The sequence below is a fragment of the Somniosus microcephalus genome, chromosome 16 (assembly GCF_052327205.1).
Source record: "Somniosus microcephalus isolate GS21.2 chromosome 16, FLI_Smic_1.0, whole genome shotgun sequence".
In the NCBI taxonomy this organism is placed as follows: domain Eukaryota; kingdom Metazoa; phylum Chordata; class Chondrichthyes; order Squaliformes; family Somniosidae; genus Somniosus; species Somniosus microcephalus.
Genome location: NC_141002.1, coordinates 100,328,616 through 100,351,455, shown reverse-complemented (window position 1 = coordinate 100,351,455; position 22,840 = coordinate 100,328,616). Strand labels below are relative to the sequence as shown.

The window sequence follows — 22,840 nt, the reverse complement described above, 5'->3', positions numbered from 1 at the left end:
CAACAGTTACTATACTTCATTGGTTGTAATGCGCTTTGGGACAGCCTGAGGTTGGGAAATCACGATATATATTGGCAAGTTTTTCTTTCTTTAACAAACTCCGTTCAAACCCACAATCACCTGCCCCCTGAAGAAAAGTAACATCGTAAGTTACCTTTAAGATTCACAGTAATGACGTTGCTTTCCCCAACTAGATATCCGCAAGGCAGCAGTTCAGGCAGCTCCAGATTACAGGCTCTAACGATGTCACCGATATTGTAGCTGACAACGCTGTCGGAGGACAGCCCGAGACTCGTGGTTGGGTCCAGACGGAAAATGTACTCCTACGTTGTGAAATAGAAAGATAAAGTTTACAGATTTAATCGAACATTTTAACTTATTTGTTCCTGGGGATGTGGGCGTCACTGGCAAGGCCGGCATTTATTGGCCGTCCCTAGTTGACCCGAGAAGGTGGTGGTGGGCCTTCTACTCCCACAGAGGTAGGGCCAACATTTGCGATTGGGGGCTTCCTGCGGGCGGACGCCTCCGACCTGCAAAATGTCTACGAAAGTACCTGGTGGCCCGGGAGATACGGAGACTCGTGATCCTGGGCCTCTCCGGGTCCGCCCGGGCAGAGCCCCACGTATCCCAGGGGCGCAGGCTGTTTGTAGGCGCTCCTGGGATCACCTGGGCCGGCCCAACCAATAAAAGAAGAGAATCCCCATTCATACTTTTGACAGTTCTGTACGTACGGAACTGTGATAACTATGAATGGGGATCACTTAAAAAATACACCAACAAATGAAATAATTTTTTTTTAAACTTTACATATTTGATATTAATTAAAATGCCATTTAATTAAATATTTTAAACAAAAATGTAATACTTTGAGAAAAAAATTTAATGGCCCAGAAATTCGGGTCCCCACGCGCGAGTACGCACGGAGTACTCACCCGTAGGCCCAACAAAAGTGCCGGTTTCCTGCATGCACTGCGCATGCGCGGGAAACCGGCACTTCCGTTCCCCTGAAAGAAGGGGTTCAGAGGTGGAATGCGTGCGCGGGAGAGGAAGCGTGTGCGCATCGAACTTACGTTTTTTTTTGCAGGTTTCTCCGGGAGGGTACGTCTCCAGCAGTTACACTTTTAAAAAGCAGGCGCAAGGCCTGCTTTTAACAAGGTAAGTGGTGAATTAATTAAAATTAAAAAAAATTTTACACAGGTTTATTATTTTTAAATATTTTAAAGGTAAGTTTATTTTTAGCCCCGTTAGAAAATGTAATTCATTTTTTCAAAAATTTAAATTATTGTTTAAAATAGTTATTTCATGTAATTTATAGTTATTTTAAAAATGTGATTTTTTAAAAATGTATTTGAAGTTTTAGTGATGTTTTAGGGCTTATAGTATTTATAGGTTTGACAGCTCTTCCTGTCAAACTTATGAATGAAGCATTCCCTGCTCCCATTGGCTCTCCATGGCCCACGTGATCCCAGGGGAGGCTTCGAACTAACTGCGCCCCTGGGATACGCAAGCACTGCGCGCCGGCAGTTGGAGCAGGTCCAGGATCGGAATCCCACGCGGGCCCATAGCTCAACGGCCGGCGCGCTAGGTAAGTGCAGGTTGGGGGCTTGCACCCGCGGGAAGCCCCCGACCCGAATTTCTGGGCCATTGTTTTTAAGGGGGCTAAAAATAAACTTACCTTTTTGAAGATTATTTTTAATTTATAAATGAGTGATCAAATTTTATTTTTCTATTTTTTAAAACTCTTATGTTGGTAAAAGCAAGCCTTACACCTGCTTTTACCAGGCGGAAGAATTTGACAGGCATTCAGCGGGTGGAAGCTGTGCAAACAGCGCAACTCTCCACCCGCGGAGGCCCTTTTCCTGGGGATGCGGAGGATCGTGTCAAGAGAATTCTTGACAGATCGCAAGTGCCGGGTTTCAGCGCAAGTGCTTCGCGCGCCTAAACCCGGAACTTGCGTGTTCTCTACGGGCGCGTACACACCTTGGACGCATCCGTGGGGATCGCAAAATACGGCCCATTGTCTTTTTAACAGAGTGGTTCCTTAGGCCTCTTCAGCCAGTGTCAGTGGGCAGCACCCTCGCCTCTGAGTCAGAAGGTCGTGGGTTCAAGTCCCACTCCAGGGACTTGAGCACAACAATCTAGGCTGACACTCCCAGTGCAGTACTGAGGGAGTGTTGCACTGTCGGAGATGCCGTCTTTCGGATGAGACGTTAAACCGAGGCCCCGTCTGCTCTCTCAGGTGGACGTAAAAGATCCCATGGCCACTATTTCGAAGAAGAGCAGGGGAGTTATCCCCGGTGTCCTGGGGCCAATATTTATCCCTCAACCAACATCACTAAAAAAGCAGATTATCTGGTCATTATCACATTGTTGTTTGTGGGCCGCGTTTCCTACATTACAACAGTGACTACACTCCAAAAGTACTTCATTGGCTGTAAAGCGTTTTGGGACATCCAGAGGTTGTGAAAGGCGCTATATAAATGCAAGTCTTTCTTTCTTTTGTAAGAGTTAATCATGCAGTGCGGACTAGATCCACATTGAGGGAGACCGGGTCGGGCTGGCTGGTTCCCTTTGCCGCAGGATGTTAGTGAACCAGTTGTGTTTTTAAGCACAATCCGGCAGCTCTCATGGTCATTTATTTCGGGTGACGGCCCACACAGTACCAGAGAAGTGTAAATCTCGACACCGAGGGTGGCTTCTGTCGTAGTCGCTCCTGTCGCATAGCTGTGCTGGGCTGGTGCACGTGTCGGGAATTTGCACGTGGCGCCCGCAGCCCTGCAAATTTCCCAAGCGCTGATTTTAATGGGTGGAGAAGCATGCGAGGTGGTTTCCACCGCCCCCCCCCCCCCCCGGGATTCCCGGGTGCTCGCTGCCCAACTTTACCTTGCAGCGAGAATCGCAGCCTGATTATCGGGTTCGCTCAGGCGGGGAGCTGCGTTCGAAGGGAGCCCCGAGTAGGAGGGTCGGCCACTGCCTTGTGGGTCCCGATTCTCCCGTCCGCACTCACGCCGACTGAGGATCCCCGCTGGGAGCACGACGTCCAAGCGCTCGATCCTCTGCATTTTGTGCAAAGTTTGCGCCAGAGAAACAGGAGGACACTGAAACTCAATGAGAAGTGCAGACGGACTTTTGCCCAGGTGTACAAACTGCGTACCTTAAACAATCGACGGATGACGCCATCAAGGACATCCCACTTTGTTTTCCCACTGACTCCTATCGAGCCTATCAGATACTGAAGAGTCTTTTCATCCTGAAAGGAGAGTAATCACACACTATAATTACCGGTGGCTTTAACAGTTTGATTAAATACAGCAGAACACTCTCCACCCTCTTTGACCCAGCTTTTGGTCACCTGTCCTAATATCTCCTTACGTGGCTCGGTGTCAAATTTTGTTTGATAATCGCTCCTGTGAAGCGCCTTGGGATGTTTTACTATGTTAAAGGCGCTACATAAATGCAAGTTGGTGTTGTTGTTCCACAGATCACCAGAAGCTAATCTCTCTACAAATGGGGGGATTGTCCGGCCTATATTCTCTGGAGTTTAGAAGAATGAGAGGTGATCTCATTGAAACATACAAAATTCTTACAAGGACTTGACAGGGTAGATGCAGGGAGGATGTTTCCCCTGGCTGGGGAGTCTAGAACCAGGGGTCACAGTCTCAGGATAAGGGGTCGGCCATTTAGGACTGAGATGAGGAGAAGTTTCTTCACTCAGAGGGTGGTGAATCTTTGGAATTCTCTACCCCAGAGGGCTGTGGAGGCTCAGTCATTGAGTATATTCCAGGCTGAGATCGATAGATTTTTGAATATTAAGGGAATCAAGGGATATGGGGATAGTGCAGGAAAGTGGAGATGAGGTAGAGGATCAGCCGTGATCTTATTGAATGGGTCGATGGGCTCAATGGCCAACTCCTGCTCCTATTTCTTATATTCTTATGTCAAACTCCCGTCTTTGGAACGAGGCATTAAACTTAGGCACCCACCTGCCTGTCCCACTAGACGGTCTGTGGCTCTGTTAGAGAAGGAGCAGGGGGTGCGGAGGAGGGCGGGGGGGGGGTAAGGGGGGCGGGGTGGTCAGTGGGGGCGGGCATGGGGAAGGGGGTGGGGGAGGGGGTGGGGCTGGGGGTGCGGTGTTGGGGAGGGGTGCGGGGATGGGGGGGGATTGGGGGAGGGGGGTGCGGGTTGGGGAGGGGGTGCGGGGGTGGGGGGAGGGGGTGTGGGGGATGGGGAGGGGTGCGGGGGTTGGGGGAGGGATGTGGGGGTGGGGGGAGGGGTTGCAGGGGTGGGGGAGAGGGGGAGGGGGGTGCGGAGGGGGGTAAGGGGGGTGTGGGTGGGCAGTGGGGGGCGGGCATGGGAAGGGGGTGCGGGGATGGGGGTAGGGGGTGCGGGGGATGGGGGAGGGGTGTGGGGTTGGGGAGGGGGTGTGGGGGGTGAAGGGAGGGGGGTGTGGGGGTGAAGGGAGGGGGTGTGGGGGGTGGGGAGTGTGCAGGGATGGGGGGGTGTGGGGGGTTGGGGGAGGGGGGGTGTGGGTGTGGAGGGGTGTGCGGGGTTGGGGGAGGGGGTGTGGGGTGGGGTGGTGGGCAGTGGGGGCGGGCATGGGGGAGGGGGTGCAGGGATGGGGGAGGGGGTGCGGGGATGGGGAGGGGTGCGGGGATGGGGGGGTGGGGTTGGGTGGAGGGGGTGCGGGGTTGGGGGTGGGGGTGTGGGGGTGGGGGGTGCGGGGTTGGGGGAGGGGGTGTGTGGGTGGGGGGCGGTGTGGGCAGTGGGGGCGGGCATGAGGAGGGAGTTCTCCTGTTGCCTTGGCCAACATCGCACCAGAGGCAGATGATGTGCTCACTCCATTCCTTGGCTGCTGGTGGGACCCGCACTGTGCTGCCGGCTCTCGATTGCCTCCTCAAATAGCTGTGCTTGCACTTCAGCAAGAAAAAGCAACCCTACTGTACATGAAGCGCTTGGGGTGTCCAGAGAGATGGGAGTCGGTACTAACAGAAAATGCCTGCTCTTTCTTTTCTGCAATATGCATTTTTTTTTTGCAGTTTCCACAGATTTAATTACAGAGGTAAGCTGCTGCACGAAAAACATTTTCATAATCCCTGCCGGCAAATATAAATAATCATGACTTGAAATTTTTTTAATATATGGTAGTATATAGAATCATATACGGTTGGGTTGGGTGTCTGGTGGGAGGTTAAAGTGTTAAAAAACTGAATCCCGACCCCAATCCGCCCACTTTTGGTTTTAATGGGGGTGGGACTGGGGCCGGGCGGCCAACCCGCTCCCAGGAGGCGGGTCATCCATTTAAATATTATAACGAGGCCGGCGTGCCTCTCAGGCCTCGGAGAACCCGCCAGCTAAAGTAAGGGAAGGACTGCTGGAGTGCAACGAGACCTGGGTGTCCTTGTGCACCAGTCGCTGAAGGTAAGCATGCAAGTGCAGCGGGTGGTTAAGAAGGCAAATGGTATGTTGGCCTTCGTAGCGAGAGGGTTCGAGTACAGGAACAAGGATGTCTTGCTGCAGTTGTACAGGGCCTTGGTGAGGTCACATAGTGAGAGGGTTCGAGTACAGGAACAAGGATGTCTTGCTGCAGTTGTACAGGGCCTTGGTGAGGCCACATAGTGAGAGGGTTCGAGTACAGGAACAAGGATGTCTTGTTGCAGTTGTACAGGGCCTTGGTGAGACCACACCTTGAGTATTGTGTGCAGTTTTGGTCGCCTTATCTGAGGAAGGATGTTCTTGCCATGGAGGGAGTGCAGCGAAGATTCACCAGGCTGATACCTGGGATGGCAGGAATGACGTATGAGGAGAGATTGGGTCGATTGGGCTAATACTCGCTGGAGTTTAGAAGAGAGGGGATCTCATCGAAACTTATAAAATTCTGACAGGACTGGATGCTGGAAGGATGTTCCCAATGGCCAGGGAGTCCAGAACCAGGGGTCACAGTCTAAAGATAAGGGGTAGACCATTTAGGACAGAAATGAGGAGGAATTTCTTCACCCAGAGAGTGATGAACCTGTGGAATTCTCTACCACAGAAGGCAGTAGAGGCCAATTCATTAAATATATTCAAGAAGGAGTTGGATATATTTCTCAAGGCTAAAGGGATCAAGGGGTATGGGGAGAAAGTAGGGACAGGGTACTGAATTTGGATGATCAGCCATGATCGCATTGAATGGCGGAGCAGGCTCGAGGGGCCGAATGGCCTACTCCTGCTCCTATCTTCTATGTTTCTATGGATGCAGGAGGTAAGTGCCTTTACTCTGCTGGATCTAGCGTCCCTGTCTCACCCACCCCCACCGCCATCGGAGACCGCTCCCCAGCGAGGCTTCCGATCGTCTTCCCGGACTCCCCCCTCCGGCCCCGATCATTCCCTCCCCCCAATGCTATGGGCCCGATCCTTTCATATCCCCCCCGCCACCCCCCGCCAATGCTGCAGCCCCCGACTACCACCCTCCCCCGGCCCCCACCCAATCCCTCCCTCCCTCCTCTCTGCGGCCTAGTGTCGCAGGCCTCCCCGCCCGCAGTCAGCCAGCCTCTCAATCTGGCTGGCTGCGGGTGGGAAACAGAGGCTTGAAATGCAAATCAGGCCCTCTCCCGTTCTCCCAGGTTTCCCGACTGTTTTCTGGCCCTCCGCTCCTAACCCACCTCGCTATTAAAATTTCAGCCATAGAATCATACAGCACTGAAGGAGGCCATTCGGCCCATCGTGCCTGTTTGATTGAGCTATCCAATTAGTCCCACTCCCCAGTGAAGAGCCCCAATTGCAGAGAGCTTGATGGGTTGTGAACTCACGGACCACAGAACCTGATTTTCCATCTGTTAATTTAACTTAACTGGACAGAAAATGAGGCAAGCAAGCTTGCAGCTTGATGGGATCGAGGAATCAGCTCGACATGTCCGTTAAAGCAGTAACAAAACTCAGATTGACAGATTTTTCTCGGGCCAGGGTATTAAGGGTTACGGAACCAAGGCGGGTAAATGGGAGTTCAGAGACGGATCAGCCGTGATCTAATTGAATGGCGGAACAGGCTCGAGGGGCTGAATGGCCTCCTCGCGTTCCTGTGTTCCTAACAACATTTCGCTGGTACACTCCTCTGGGACTCGCCCCCCGAACCCAGTGCCAGTCTCAATACCTTTGTCCGTTTGAGCTGTTTGTTCAGGCTGATCACAATCCTCACGCTGCAGCTCTCCTTACGGAACGACCCATCAGACCCATCATCAAGTAAGATATCTGCAAAGAGGATAAAAATGTACTTTTATTTCTGGTTAAAACATATTGCTCCTGACTGGAATCTTCAGAAACAGAGGCAGAGAGTACAAAAGCAAACAAGTCCAGAGGAGATTTACCAGGATGTTGCCCCCAGGACTGGAGAATTTTAGCGATGAGGAAAGATTGGAGAGGCTGGGGTTGTTTTCTTTGGAACAGAGGAGGTTGAGGGGAGATTTAATTGAGGTGTATAAAATTATGAGGAGCCCAGATAGAGTGGATAGGAAGGACCTATTTCCCTTAGCAGAGAGGCCAATAACCAGGGGGCAGAGATTTAAAGTAATTGGTAGAAGGATTAGAGGGGAGTTGAGGAGAACTTTTTTCACCCAGAGTGTGGTGGGGGTCTGGAACTCACTGCCTGAAAGGGTGGGAGAGGCAGAGACCCTCATCAGATTTAAAAAGTACTTGGATATGCGCTTGAAGTGCGGTAACCTACAGGGCCACGGACCAAGAGCTGGACAGTGGGATTAGGCTGGAGAGCTCTTTTTCGGCCGGCACAGACATGATGGGCCGAATGGCCTCCTTCTGTGCCGTAAATTTCTATGGTTCTATTACTCTAAAGCTTTATAAATCACTGGCTAGACCTCAGCTGGGGTACTGTGTCCAATTCTGGGCACCGCACTTTAGGAAGGATGTCAAGGCCTGGGAGAGGGTGCAGAGGAGATTTACTAGAATGGTTCCAGGGGATGAGGGACTTCAGTTATGTGGAGAGACTGGAGAAGCTGGGATTGTTCTCCTTAGAGCAGAGAAGGTTAAGGGGAGATTTAATAGGGATGTTCAAAATTATGAAGGGGTTTAGATAGAGCAAATAAGGAGAAACTGTTTCCAATGCCAGGAGGGTCTGTACCCAGAGGACACAGATTTAAGATAATTGGCAAAAGAACAACAGGAGAAAATATTTTACGTAGCGAGTTGTTGTGATCTGGAATGCGCTGCCTGAAAGGGCGGTGGAAGCAGATTCAATAGTAACTTTCAAAAGGGAAACTGGATAAATACTTGAAGGGGAGAAAATTGCAGGGCTACGGGGAAAGATCGAGGGAGTGCGACTAATTGGAGAGCTCTTTCAAAGAGCCGGCACAGGCACGATGTACGAATGGCCTCTTTCTGTGCTGTATGATTCGACGATTCATCAAAAGGGGCTGGGACATTGGGCAAGTTAATGACTTGGGGCAAGTGACAAGCCATGGCGCTTCTTTGTAGCCCTGTTCATTATGGGATAGATTATCCAGCCAGTGCTGTTCAGGAGCTTGTGCCGAATTGTCGAGTCTAACAGTAACGTTGCTAGTGTTAAAATCACGGGGCGGTGGGGGAGGCGGGTGGGGGAGGGAGGGGGGGCTGGTGGAGAAGTCTGGTAGCTCCACGTTAACCCTCCGTAGGAGAACGGTGCAGCCTGAAAAATAAATCCGCCCCATAAATGGGTTTGAGAATCTGATGCTCCTCTTACACTGGTACAACATACACTGTGACTGCAAGCGGGGAGTGACATTCTACTGGCTGTCCACACTACTATGGATGGGGAAGGCAGACAGGGTGATGCACATGCGTGTTCAGATACATGCTTTGAGTGAGATGCATGCATGGGGGCAGGGAGTCAGTTAAAAGCCTGCCGTACGACTAGTTCACTTTCTTCCAACTGAAAAAGAAATAACTTGTGTTTATACAGTGCCTTTCACACCTCAGGACAATGAGGCACTTTTTGAAGTGTAGTCCCTGTTGTAATGTAGGAAACGTGGCAGCCAATTTGCACACAGCAAGCTCCCACAAACTGCAATTTGACGATGACCAGATAATCTGTTTCGGCAATGTTGGTTGAGGGATAAACATTGGCCCAGGACATCTGGGAGAACTCCCCCTGCTCTTCTTCGAAATAGTGGCCGTGGGATCAGAGAGCAGACGGTTTAACGTCTCATCCGAAAGACGGCACCTCCGACAGTGCAGCACTCCCTCGAGCACTGCACTGGAGTGTTAATTTGGATAATGGGCTCGAGTCTCTGGAGTGGGACTTGAACCCACGACCTTCTGACTCAGAGGGCAGGAGTGCTGCCCACTGAGCCAAACTAATTGCATTGGGAATTGAATGGGGGGTCGGGGGGGGGGGGGGACGGGCACAGGACTTAAATAAGCAGCTGAATCCCGACACAGTTTTGTTACACAGTGAGTGGCACAAAGAAAATCAACCGCCAAAGCCCACCAAACCCTCGTTCCAGAGGCACGACGTAAACAAATACTGCAGATACTGCAAGTCTGAAACAAATCCCGGAAAATGTTGGAAACATTCTCAGGAAGGGTCCATTACCTTGTCTCCTCTCTCCACGGGTCCCGACTGACCCACTGAGTGTTTCCAGCATTTTTAGTTACATTCTAGTACGTTGTAGGAATTGACAAATTCCTACGAATAACTGAGATCGACACAGGAGAACAATCAAACAGGTCTTTACTCAACGGAGATGCCACGAGGACTGCCTGGGCAGCCCCATGGTTTGCCACGTGACGTCATCGCGTTTGCCCGCGCTCTTAAAGGGGCCACGCCCCGTACATGCAAACTCTATATACAAAACACAGTAATGCCTAACACAATGCTACAGGTTTAGGCTGGTGTTAGAACATCGTTAAAGGGAATTATATACAGTCAGCCAGAGTCATTCAGTGGTTCTGCCACAACGTAACACTTGAAATGGGCTGTGTGCTTTTGTTCCACAATGTGATTGTACGGTTCTTTCATTTCCGACATTACAGCAGTGACCAGACTTCAAAAGTCCTTCATTGGCTGTAAAGCACTTTGGGACGTCCTGAGGTGGTGAAAGGCGCTACAGAAATGCAAATTCTTTCTTTCTTTATACTGAAAGGAAGTGTTGATTTTTAAAAAATTCATTCTCGGGGTGTGGGTGTCACTGGTAAAGCTGGGATTTATTGCCCATTCCTAGTTGCCCCACTTCAGAGGGCAGTTTAGCGTAAATCAAGCGCGGTGTAAATCAGGCTGCTATTTCACTATCGTCATTTCCCTCTTTCGCTGAGGAACCGATTTCACCCCCGTTATTTACACAGTTCAATTTATAAGGCACGGGTTATTAACAAAGTACGTGTTATTAGTAAGGAACCTGTTATGAATACGATACATTATCAATAAGATTCAACTGGCAGTGCCAGGTCAACCTTATTGATAATGTAGCAAAATACTGCGGATGCTGGAAATCTGAAATAACAACAGAAAACGCTGGAAATGCTCAGCAGGCCAGGCAGCATCCGTGGAGGGAGAAACAGAGTTAACGTTTCAGGTCTGGGACCCTAATGTTCCACATCCAGGACAAAGCTTGATCGGCACCCCATCCACCACCTTAAACATCCACTCCCTCCACCACCGGTGCACCGTGGCTGCAGTGTGTACCATCTACAAGATGCACTGCAGCAACTCGCCAAGGCTTCTTCGGCAGCACCTCCCAAACCCACGACCTCTTCCACCAAGAAGGACAAGGGCAGCAGGTGCATGGGAACACCACCACCTCCAAGTTTCCCCTCCAAGTCACACACCATCCTGACTTGGAAGTATATCACCGATCCTTCATCGTCACTGGGTCAAAATCCTGGAGCTCCCTCCCTAACAGCACTGTGGGAGCACCTTCACCACACGGACTGCAGCGGTTCAAGGCGGCGGCTCACCACCACCTTCTCAAGATCAATTAGGGATGGGCAATAAATGCCGGCCTTGCCAGCGACGCCCACATCCCATGATTGAATTTTTAAAAATAAAGACAATGGAGGTTACAGTAGGGAAAATGCACCATCCTTACACAGTCACAGAAACACAAACTGATTACATAGTTTACCTTGTTTAAAACCTGGCTTCTTTACCTTCCGCTTCTTACCTACAGCCCTCAGATCTGTGAGACGACATACACTCATGTGAATAGTCACGCGGATATAACAAAAATCGGCAGTTCTCTTGCAAACGTGCACATTACATCCAGGTAATTGAACGTCTTTCCGTCACCACCTTACCTGACGTTGTGCCGTCCGTGACATTGAGATTGTGCAGGGAAAGTCCCAAAGACTGCCGGGATGAGGAAGAGGAAGAGGAGGTTGAAGACTGGGATTGAGTGCGAGCTGCCCCACTGCTGCTGCCTGTCTCCGATTTCAAACGGTCGTTTTCAGCTTTGAGCAGTTCAATCTCATTCTGCAATAGAACAGGAGTAAGTCTGGAATAACTGCTGGCCAAGAAGATATCTGCATCGCACACCAGGTTAAGCCGTTTGAACGTCCGCTATATTTCTCTTTGGTTCACATTGCTGTCTGTGGGATCTTGCTGAGCGCAAATTGACTGCTGCGTTTCCTACATTACAACAGTGAATGCGCTTCAAAAAATACTTAATTGGCTGTAAAGCGCTTTGGGACGTTCGTGATTACGCTGTATAAATGCAAGTCTTTTCTTTTTTCGCAATCCACTGCCAGTTTTAAAACCATGTTACCGCGGAAACGGCCTGCATCTCCAAAACCGGCCTTCAAGGTTAGGCTTCGTTAGTTTTGCTTTTAATGTTGAAGTAAACCTTTTGCAACCAGAAGGCCCGTCATTGGAACAATGGCATTATTGGTTTACTAAGCCATTGGTCAAGCAACACGGGCAGGTGTGGAGACTGTGTACTGTGCCACATTGGACAGATGGTGAGAACCTTGGCAGGACAGTCACCTCAGGCAGTTGTCAGCCGTGGCTCAGTGGGCAGCACCCTCGCCTCTGAGGTTTGTGGGTTCAACTCCCACTCCAGAGACTTGAGCACACAACCTAGGTTGGCACACCCAGTACAGTACTGAGGGAGTGCTGCACTGCCGGAGGGGCCATTTTTCAGATGAGACGTTAAACTGAGGCCCCGTCTACTCTTTCAGGTCGTCGTCGTACGTGTCTTCACACTGTTCCCTTTGGGGAACTGTATGAAGTGGTGGAAGGATTTCTGGCCGCGATTAATGCTCCTTCCGTGACCGTAACCATCTTCGTACCAGCCATTAGGGTGGCTAGTCCTATGGCGGGAGGGTTTTGCGGGCTCCCACAACCCATACGAGGGGGGGGGCCACCCACACCCACGGACGCAAGTATCCCGCTGGATGTCAACCCAGAATTTAGAGCCGGAGCTCCGACTCCACTTGCCGGGACTGTCTGGAGCGGGGTTCGAAACCCTACGCCTTCTGGCCCAGCGGCGGGGATGCTACCGCTATGCCAAAGGCCCACTCCTTACTCTTTCAGGTGATGTAAAAGATCCCATGGTACTATTTTGAAGAAGAGCAGGGGAGTTCTCTGGCCAATATTGATCCCTCAATCACTAAAAAAAAACAGATTATCTGGCCATTATCACATTGCTGTTTGTGGGAGCTTGCTGTGCACAAATTGACTGCCGCGTTTCCTACATTACAACAGTGGCCACACTACAAAAAGTACTTCATTGGCTGTAAAGCGCTTTGGGATGTCCTGAGGTCGTGAAAGGCGCTATAAAAATGCCAGTCCTCTTTTTTTAGTATTACCTGCATCCTGTTCATGGCTTCCCGGATCTGATCGAGGTGATGGGCCGAGCTCAGGGCTTCCAGACGGATGTCCGTCAGCTTCAGCTCCTTTTCCCGCAGCTCGCTCTTCAGGTGCACGATGGCCTCGGCTTCGGTTTCTGTGCACTCGCAGATGCTGCAGCGTTAAAGCAAAAGGCATTTAGTCAGTCAGCCAAACCGCCACAAGGTCGCACGTCGGAAGGGTCGTGTGTAAGGCCGCACCTCGCAAAAAAACACCACCGGTCTACATTCGCCAAAACAGTTCCTAGTTGGTATGAGCGGAGCAGCAAACGTGAAGGCTTTCAGGGAAACAGAACTCCCAGGTGATCGGACATGGACATCATTACATCAACTGAGAACAGGAACGCAATCAGATTGAAGAACTAGCAACGATTTCCAATTTAGAGTGCATTTACACTACGGGGGAAAAATTTGGATGCTTTGCGCCTCCCATTAGCGCCCCGAGGAAGCGTTAACGGGGCACAAAGCACCTAACGCCCAGGCGCGGTGCCGCTAACGCCTCCCACGAAATTCAGCGGGAGGTTAGCGATGGCCGTGCGCAGCGCCCCCGCTCGCGCCCCGGCTGCAAACTAGGCTCACGCCCCCCTGACCTGCCGCCAGACGCTCTGTCCGACAGGGTCAGGGTGGCGTTTTTGCAGCCGGGGCAACGCAAATTAAAGGGCAGGTGCCGGGTGGCCATTTTCTTTTGGGTCGCCTGTCAGCACCCGCCCCCCCGGCCCCCTCTGGCCTCCTCCCGCGGGGTGCCCACCGCGATCGGTCAACCCGGGCTCTTTTCCCGGCACCCCGCTCCCCGGTGCTCCAGCAGGGCCCCGGTGCGTGCAGCGCTAGGCCCCTCGCCTTTAATCAGGGGAGGGAGGCCTGTAGTACCGCGGCGCTACGTGCCAACACGCGTGGCACTGCTGCACGTAACGTCGCGATATTCAATGGGAGCACCCCAAGAGGGAGGGGGAGTGCTTCCAGTAGCTCCGCCTCCTGCTTGGGGTGCTACCATTACATTTCGGGCGCGGGGGTGCAAGCTTTTTCAAGGCGCTAAAAGTAGCGCCCCGACAAAGTTAGCGCCCCAAAGGGAGCGGAGCCAATTTTTCCCCCTACACGTTTAGTGCCAGTGCAAGGCGGTTTCCGCGCTGCCACGGACGCTATACATATGGGGGTAGATCTTTCTCCGCACCACCTGCGCAGTAATCTGATGGAGCAGGTCTTGCGTCCTTTATAGAAGCTTTTCATTCCCGTGAAATCAGTCCAACCCAAGGAGTATAAACCAGCAGTGAGGGTCCGACTCTGAAGTGAAGTGGAGGTGGGACTTCATCCTGCTGGGAGTCTCCTTCTTCCTCATCGGTTGTCAGGCCAGGCCAGACCTTGCCTCTGGATTCAGGCCGCACAAGGGTTACCCGCCCTCCAGGATGGGCCGGGAGTCTCCAGGAGTTAATCGCCAGGAAGCTGCTGTGAGCAACACCCAGCAGAAATATCACAGGGGATTTAAATAAACTGTGTTTTCAAAACAAAATGTCTTTTGTTCATTAGTTATAAATGAATAAATAAGCATATGAGGGAGAAGGGAGTAGAGGGTTACGCTGATTGAGTTAGATGGGGAAAGATGGGAGGAGGCCCGTGTGGAGCATGGACCGGTTGGGCCAAATGGCCTGTTTCTTTTTTTTTTAATTCATTGATGGGATGTGGGCGTCGCTGGCTAGGCCTGCATTTAGTGCCCATCCCTAATTGCCCTTGAGAAGATGGTGGTGAGCCGCCTTCTTGAACCGCTGCAGTCCATATGGTGTAGGTACACCCACAATGCTGTTAGGAAGGGAGTTCCAGGATTTTGGCCCAGCGACAGTGAAGGAACAGCGATACAGGTCCAAGTCAGGATGGTGTGTGGCTTGGAGGGGAACTTGTAGGTGGTGGTGTTCCCATGCGTCTGCTGCCCTTGTCCTTCTAAGTGGTAGAGGTCGCGGGTTTGGAAGGTGCTGTTGAAGGAGCTTTGGCGAGTTGCTGCAGTGCATCTTGTAGATGGTACACACTGCAGCCACAGTGCGCCGGTGGTGGAGGGAGTGAATGTTGAAGGTGGTGGATGGAGTGCCAATCAAGCGGGCTGCTTTATCCTGAATGGTGTCGAGCTTCTTGAGTGTTGTTGGAGCTGCACTCATCCAGGTAAGTGGAGAGTATTCCATCACACTCCTGACTTGTGCCTTGTAGATGGTGGAAAGGCTTTGGGGAGTCAGGAGGTGAGACACTCGCCGCAGAATTCCCAGCCTCTGGCCTGCTCTTGTAGCCACAGTATTTATATGGCTGGTCCAGTTCAGTTTCTGATCAATGGTAACCCCCAAGATGTTGATAGTGGGGGATTCAGCGATGGTAATGCCATTGAATGTCAAGGGGAGATGGTTAGAGTCTCGCTTGTTGGAGATGGTCATTGCCTGGCACTTGTGTGGTGCGAATGTTACTTGCCACTTGTCAGCCCAAGTCTGAATGTTGTCCAGGTCTTGCTGCATATGGACACGGACTGCGTCAGTATCTGACGAGTCTCGAATGGTGCTGAACAGTGTGCAATCATCAGTGAACATCCCCACTTCTGACCTTATGATGGAGGGAAGGTCATTGATGAAACAGCTGAAGATGGTTGGGCCTAGGACACTGCCCTGAGGAACTCCTGCAGTGATGTCATGTGATTGAGATGAATGACCTCCAACAACCACAGCCAACTTCCTTTGTGCTAGGTATGATTCCAACCAATGGAGAGTTTTTCCATTGACTTCACTTTTGCTAGGGCTCCTTGAGGCCACACTCGATCAAATGCTGCCTTGATGTCAAGGGCAGTCACTCTCACCTCACCTCTTGAGTTCAGCGCTGTAGAAATATCAGACATGGGGAAAAAAGGCTGTTTGACTGACTGTCAAGAATCATCCACTCATTCCTCTGACTCTGACCTCTTGTGCATACCCCCACTCCTTTTGTCCCATCATTGCCTTCAGCCACCTGGGCCCCACATTCTGGCATTCCCTCCCTAACACCCCTCCGCTCCTCCATCTTCCTCTCCTCCTTTAAGTCGCTGCTTGAAGCCCACATTTTTTGACCAAGCTTTTGTTGCTCACTCCTCCCAATATCTCCCTCTTTGGTTGAGCGTCCATGTTTGCCTGATTACGGCTCTGTGAAGCACCTTGGGTCATTTATTGATGATACAGGCGCTGTATCGAGACAAATTGCTGGTGTTGTCGTAAGGTTTTTGCAGACAGGTGGGATGAACACAGGAGATCTTTTAATCCCCGACAGATAAATTGACGCTCTTCAGATGCTGACACCAACGTTGGGTGTAAATGCACTCTAATAGAGACGATAGGTCTTCGACCTGAAACGTTGGGCTGGATTTTCATCGAGGAGTCAGGTAGGAGGCGGGACTACAACTTTCGGGGTTGTAGTCCTGCCTCCATCGAGTTCTAGCCAACCCATGCGATTTTGACTTGATTGACCTTGTTGAGCCCGCCCAGCGGGCTCAGCAGGCCAATTAAGGGCCACCCGGCAACAGGTGACATCACAGATTGATATTTTATCTGTCAAGAGCTTTTGACAGATGAAATATCAGCGTTTCACAGCTGTTTGAAGCTGTCAAACACTGACAATCGGTACTCCAGGTTAATTCCTTCCTCTCAGGATGATTTAGAGATCTCCCCAGAACAGAAAGCTGAATGCTGCAATTTTTGACAGATCGCGGCCATTCTGCTTTCTGTGCCGGTGAGATGAGGGACTCCCGAGACCGGAAGGAAGGAAGGCTGTAAAGGTAAGTAAGGTACATAAAACTTCTTTAAACACTTTACACACACCAAACACACTTACCTCTGCACTCATGCACCCATCACTCACCTGAACACCGGACATCTCGACCCCTCCAAGCCCTTCATCCCGACGGTCCGCCTCCTCTAACTTGGCGTGGTTTGGCGCCGTCGGGAATCCCACACTTCAACATTAAAAATAGGGATTAGGCTAAAAACTGCCTGTTAACTACCTGTTAACAGGCGGTTAATTGGCACTAATCCCCTTCCCGCCTCGGGGAGGCGGGTCCCAGTGTGGGGCGGGAACCCACTGTCATGGAGGCGGGTTGGGGGCGGGATGGGTTCGGGACCCCCGATTTCGGGATTTTAACCCCCCAATGCATGCCTCCAATCCTGCCTCCACGGCCCAATGAAAATCCTGCCCGTTAACTCCGTTTCTCTCTTCACACACGCTGCCTGACCTGCTGAGTATCACCAGCATTTTCTGTTTTTATTTCAGATTTCCAGCATCTGCAGTATTTTCTTTTTGCTCTAATAGTGACAGTTGTTTGGACTGAAAAGAGAGAGGCAGTGTGCGAAAGATCAGAGAAGATGTTGGCTGAAAACACACACACACACACACACAAAGCATCAACAACATGCGTCACTGCGAGGTATCGTTAAAGCTGACTGCCACAGATGTTTCAGCAAAGGGCTCATGTGGTGGGTTAATGTGTTAGCCGACACAGTTAGTTTAATTACAGAAGCAGTGCGTTATGAAGCAAACCAAATACTCTGGGATCAAAAAAACTGAAGTAACTTGAGGCAATTAGATATATTTCCAATCGGCACCTTCAGCAAAGCACAGCAACTTCCCAAGGATGCAAACTCTGGGGTATGGTAGCAGAGTGGTTAGGTTACTGGACTAGTAATCCAGTCGGCCTGAACTAATGTTCCCGAGACATGAGTTCAGTTTTAAAATGGCAGAACTCTGCCCAATCCTATTATTATTTTCTAAGTGCCCTGTTACCACATCCTTAATAATAGAATCTAGCATTTTCCCTACTATTGATGTCAGGCTAACTGGTCTGTAGTTCCCTGTTTTCTCTCTCCCTCCTTTCTCAAATAGTGGGGTTACATTTGCTACCTTATAATCCGTGGGAACCTGGGGAATTTAAATTCAATTAAATAATTCCAGAATAAAAAGCTACCAGATTGTCCTAAAAATCCCATCTGGGTCACTAATGTCCTTTAGAGAAGGAAATCTGTCGTCCTTACCCGGTCTGGCCTATATGTGACTCCAGACCCACAGCAATGTGGTTGACTCTTAACTGCGCTCTGAAATGGCCCAGCGAGCCACTCAGCTGTATTCAAGAAGGCGGCTCACCACCACCTTCTCGAGGGCAATTAGAGATGAGCAATAATTGCTGGCCTTGCCAGTGACGCCCACATCTCGTGAACAAATTTTTAAAAAATTATTAATATTGCAATTCTACCAGACAAAAACATTTTTTAAAAAGAGGTTGCTAAATCACTGGCGCTTCCTCCTAGATCGCTACTTGTTCTGCCATTTTGAAACTGAGATCACTGAAACTGCTCGTTCCCACCCAGCTCTCCGACCCTCTCTTCCCAGGGAGCTGTGCTGAAGGGATGGGAGTCACAATCACTGTATCCTGAGACAGTGTGAACCACGTGGGGAAAGGATGTGTGGACGCAATTTATTAAATTAAAAGCCTTTAAACTGTATTATTATAAGTGTCAACTTGGCTCCGTACAAATGCTCTTGATTCTGAATCAGGAGGCTGTGGATTCAAACTCAACACCAGGACTTGATCCCATAATCTAGGCTCGTACTGTGGGAGTGCTGCACTGTCGGAGGTGCAGTCTTTTGGATGAGATGTTAAACTGAGGATCTATCTGTCCGCTGTGGTTCAGTGGGTAGCACACTTGCCTCTGAGTCTAGAAGGTTGTGGGTTCAGGTCCCACTCTAGAGGTTTGAGCAGAAAAATCTAGGCTGACACTCCCAGTGCAGCGCTGAGGGAGTGCCGCACTGTCGGAGGTGCCGTCTTTCGGATGAGACGTTAAAGCGAGGCCCCGTCTGTCCTCTCAGGTGGATGTAAAAGATCCCATGGCCGTTATATTGAAGAAGAGCAGCGGAGTTATCCTCGGTGTCCTGGCCCAATATTTATCCCTCAATTAACATCACTAAAACAGATTATCTGGTCATTATCACATTGCTGTTTGTGGGAGCTTGCTGTGCACAAATTGGCTGCCGCATTTCCTACATTACAACAGTGACTACACTGCAAAAAGTATTTATTGGCTGATAAAGTGCTTTGGGACATCGGGAAAGGCGTTATAGAAATGCAACCCCTTTCCTTCCCCATCTCCCTGGACTTAAAATGGCCACGGCTCTATTTGAAGGGTGCTCCTCTGATGCTCTGCCCCAACATTCATCCCTCAACCAAGAACCAAAAATAGATTCTCTGGTCATGGATCCCATTTACTGCTTTGTGGGATCTTGCTGTGTCTGCCTAGATAAAGGCGCCAGCTCAAGGGCGGTCTATCGATGAATGGTCGCACTTTAATGACGGGACAGGGTTCACTGAAAAGTTAACCAATGCAAACTCCCTCGCCAGTTGCAGACCGGACGGACAGCAAATCAATCAATGCAACCACTGCCAACCTTCTACCACATGCACCATGCCGCAGTTACCGAGACCGGTGCTGATAGATCACGTGGCCATTTAGCCAGTTCCTTGTCTCCCAGAGAGAGGCTGGCTTGCTGTCATTGGCACCAGACTGAAACCTACTGCACAGACAGACCGACAGGGAAAAGAACACAGACAATGGCTTGGTTACACCAAGAAAGCAGAGATAAAAGCTGGAGGTTCATGAAATGCAGCGGATATTTAAAGAAACACATACAAATACCCGCTCCAGCTTTACACTGGGCGGCCAGTTCCTTATTGTGTGTGTGTGGAAATTTCTTAACTGGAAAACCTGACCACAGAAGTCCCACTTTTAACTTGGAATTGAATTTTTTATCTATATCCAGAGGGATTAGGTAGCTGTGTCTTTTTTAAAATGTGGATTATTTAATTATCTGCCGCATTTCCTACATTACAACAGTGACTACACTTCAAAAAGTAAAGCGCTTTGGCACATCCTGAGGTCGTGAAAGGCACTATAGGAATGCAAGTCCTTTTCTTTACTTTTGAAGTGGTGTTTCTGTTGTTCTGTCGGGCAAAGTGGGTAGACAGTTTGCACACAGCAAGATCCCACAAACAGCGACGAGGTAAATGACCAGTTAATCTGTTTTAGTGATGTCGGTTGAGGGATACATGTTGGCCCCAGGACTCCCCCGCCCCCCACCCCTCCCCTCTCTTCCTCAAATGGGCTTGAGGGGCCTTTTACGTCCACCTGAGGGGGCAGACGGGACCTCGGTTTAACGTCTCATCTGAACGACGACCCCGCCGATATCACGGCGCTCTGTCAGCACTGTGCTGATGGGTCAGTCTAGGTTATGTGCTCAAGTCTGTGAAGAGCAGAATGCGTTACCAAGCAACCGGCTGTGCAAGGCATTTAGGCCGAGAAATTCGTCTCGGGCGGTGACACTAAACGGGCGGCCAATCCAATCCGAGACAAATTTCTAGCCCTCAGTGCTTTCCATTAGACTTACTTCCAGGCCATGGCAACCAAATAGCATTGATAAGTGGTCACTGCGTGCGTTATGTATTTGCGTTTTAGAGAACGTACTGAACCTGCATGTGCCAAATGCATCAACTGCCCTGATTCGAGAGGGAAAACGCAACAGTGGTTAACCAGGTGGTTCGGATAATTGTTTAACAATCCTAAATCTGCTGTGACATCTCAGGGTAAATTTCAGCAGGCAGGAAATTTTTTTGAATCTCTGCATAGTCTTAAAGCTGCAGTCACATTACATTTTATTTTTCCTGTTTACTTGGCAAAAATAAGGGTGAAATTGCGCTCAGCGGTATTTGTAATAAACATGTTGGCGCGTTCGTATCAATTGAGTATCAATACTGAGATGGCAGGAATGACGTATGAGGAGAGATTGGGTGGATTGGGCTTATACTCGCTGGAGTTCAGAAGGATGAGAGGGGATCTCATTGAAACTTATAAAATTCTAACAGGACTAGACAGACTAGATGCAGGAAGGATGTTCCCGATGGCGGTGGAGTCTAGAACCAGGGGTCACAGTCTAAGGATAAGGGGTAAGCCATTTAGGACAGAGATGAGGAGGAATTTCTTCACCCAGAGAGTGGTGAACCTGTGGAATTCTCTACCACAGAAGGCAGTGGAGGCCAATTCATTAAATATATTCAAGAAGGAGTTGGATATATTTCTTAAGGCTAAAGGGATCAAGGGATATGGGGAGAAAGCAGGGACAGGGTACTGAATTTGGATGATCAGCCATGATCTCATTAAATGGCAGAACAGGCTCGAGGGGCCGAGTGGCCTACTCCTGCTCCTATCTTCTATGTTTCTATGTTTCTATGTAATACACAATTTATTAAGCCATTTGAAGTAAGCGCACATCCTTCATTATTTGTTGAAGATTTGAATTGAATCACAAACTGCTTTCCATCTTGATTACCTTTTTACCTCATTCTTTAATCAATACATTTTGCCCATCTCTCAGGTGGGAATTGGGGCCTCGTAGCTGTGTCAGATCATTTCCCCCCGCCCCCCACCCCCCTGCCATCTCCAACAAGGACCAGGACCAGTCTACACAGAGGCCTGGGTGCAGTGTCAGCTTGGCTCAGTGGGTGGCACTCTCACCTCTGAGCCAGAAGGTTGTGGGTTCAAAGTCTCCCAGATAGTCTAGGCTGACGCTCCCAGTGCAGTGCTGAGGGAGCGCTGCACTGTCGGGAGTATGTCGCAACATGAAACATTGAACCGAGGCCCTCTCGGGTGGGGGTAAAAGATTCCACGGCCACTATTCGAAGAAGAGCAGGGGAGTCCTCCCAATGCCTTGCCCAACATTCCTCCCTCAGCCACCGCCACCAGAAATAGATTAACCGGCCGCTGATCTCACTGTTCTTTGTGGGAGCTTGCTGTGCGCCAATTGGCTACTGGATTCACTTGCATGACAACAGTGAGTGCGCCTCAAAGTACGATGGGGTGGGAGGAGGCTGGTGTGGAGCATAAACACCAGCATGGGCCTGTTGGGCCGAATGGCCTGTTTCCGTGCTGTGAGTTCTATCTAATACATCACTGCATGTGGAGCGCTTTGTCATGTTCCTGAGAGAGGAGATAAGGTGCTCTTTCTTTACCCCTCGGTTGCCAACTCTGATTGGACGTATTCCAGGAGGTTTTGTTACATGACCTCTCACCTCCACGCCTCCCGCCATTGGTTCCCCGACACGTGCACTGCCCAATTGGATGGCAAACAGACCCTCTGTTGTCTGATTGGATGATTCTTGGCTGTTAGTCAAAGAGCCTTATTTTCCCCATTCGCCAACATTTTTGTAACTAAGTGTTCAAGTAAATGAAAATTTACACACAATTCTTTTTATTAACGCCCTTAGAAGAACATAAGAATTAGGAGCAGGAGTCGGCCATTCGGCCCCTCGAGCCTGCTCCGCCATTCAATAAGATCATGGCTGATCTTCGATCTCAACTCCACTTTCCCGCCCGATCCCCATATCCCTCGATTCCCCTAGAGTCCAAAAATCTATCGATCTCTGTCTTGAATATTCTCAACGACTGAGCATCCACAGCCCTCTGGGGCAGAGAATTCCAAAGATTCACCACCCTCTGAGTGAAGAAATTCCTCCTGATCTCAGTCTTAAATGGCCGACCCCTTATCCTGAGACTGTGCCCCCTGGTTCTGGACTCTCCAGCCAGGGGAAACAACCTCTGTTCATCTACCCCTTAGAATCTTACATGTTTCAATGAGATCACCTCTCATTCTTCTAAACTCCGTAGAGTATAGGCCCAATCTACTCAATCTCTCCTCATGGGACAACCCTCTCACCCCAGGAATCAATCTAGTGAACCTTCGTTGCACCACCTCTGAGGCCAGTATATCCTTCCTCAGATAAGGAGACCAAAACTGTGCAGAGTTGTTTTTCTCCCCGAGTTTCTCTGCAGTGCTGTTCTGGAGATTAATCTTTCATTCCTGGAGACGCCAGGACAACCCTGGAGGGTTGGCGACCCGATGTAACCGTGCCCCCCCCACCCCCACCGCCCTTCCCCCCACAGTCACAGCGCAGTACAGAGTGACCTACGGACCTATGGGGGGAAAAAAGAAGTTTGGGGTGGGG

General features: G+C 50.2%; 1 protein-coding gene across 1 annotated transcript in view; it reads right to left on the bottom strand.

Annotated features, from left to right (window-relative positions):
* Nucleotides 1-22,840, bottom strand: part of nav3 (neuron navigator 3) — a 483,558-nt gene that overhangs the window by 14,682 nt on the left and 446,036 nt on the right. Inside the window, exons 29-33 of the mRNA XM_086009556.1 lie at nucleotides 12,769-12,922; nucleotides 11,260-11,434; nucleotides 7,130-7,227; nucleotides 3,155-3,250; nucleotides 155-323 (exon numbers count right to left, since the gene is read on the bottom strand). Of these exons, the coding sequence (XP_085865682.1) occupies nucleotides 155-323; nucleotides 3,155-3,250; nucleotides 7,130-7,227; nucleotides 11,260-11,434; nucleotides 12,769-12,922 (692 nt within the window). The remainder of the gene's footprint in view (nucleotides 1-154; nucleotides 324-3,154; nucleotides 3,251-7,129; nucleotides 7,228-11,259; nucleotides 11,435-12,768; nucleotides 12,923-22,840) is intronic.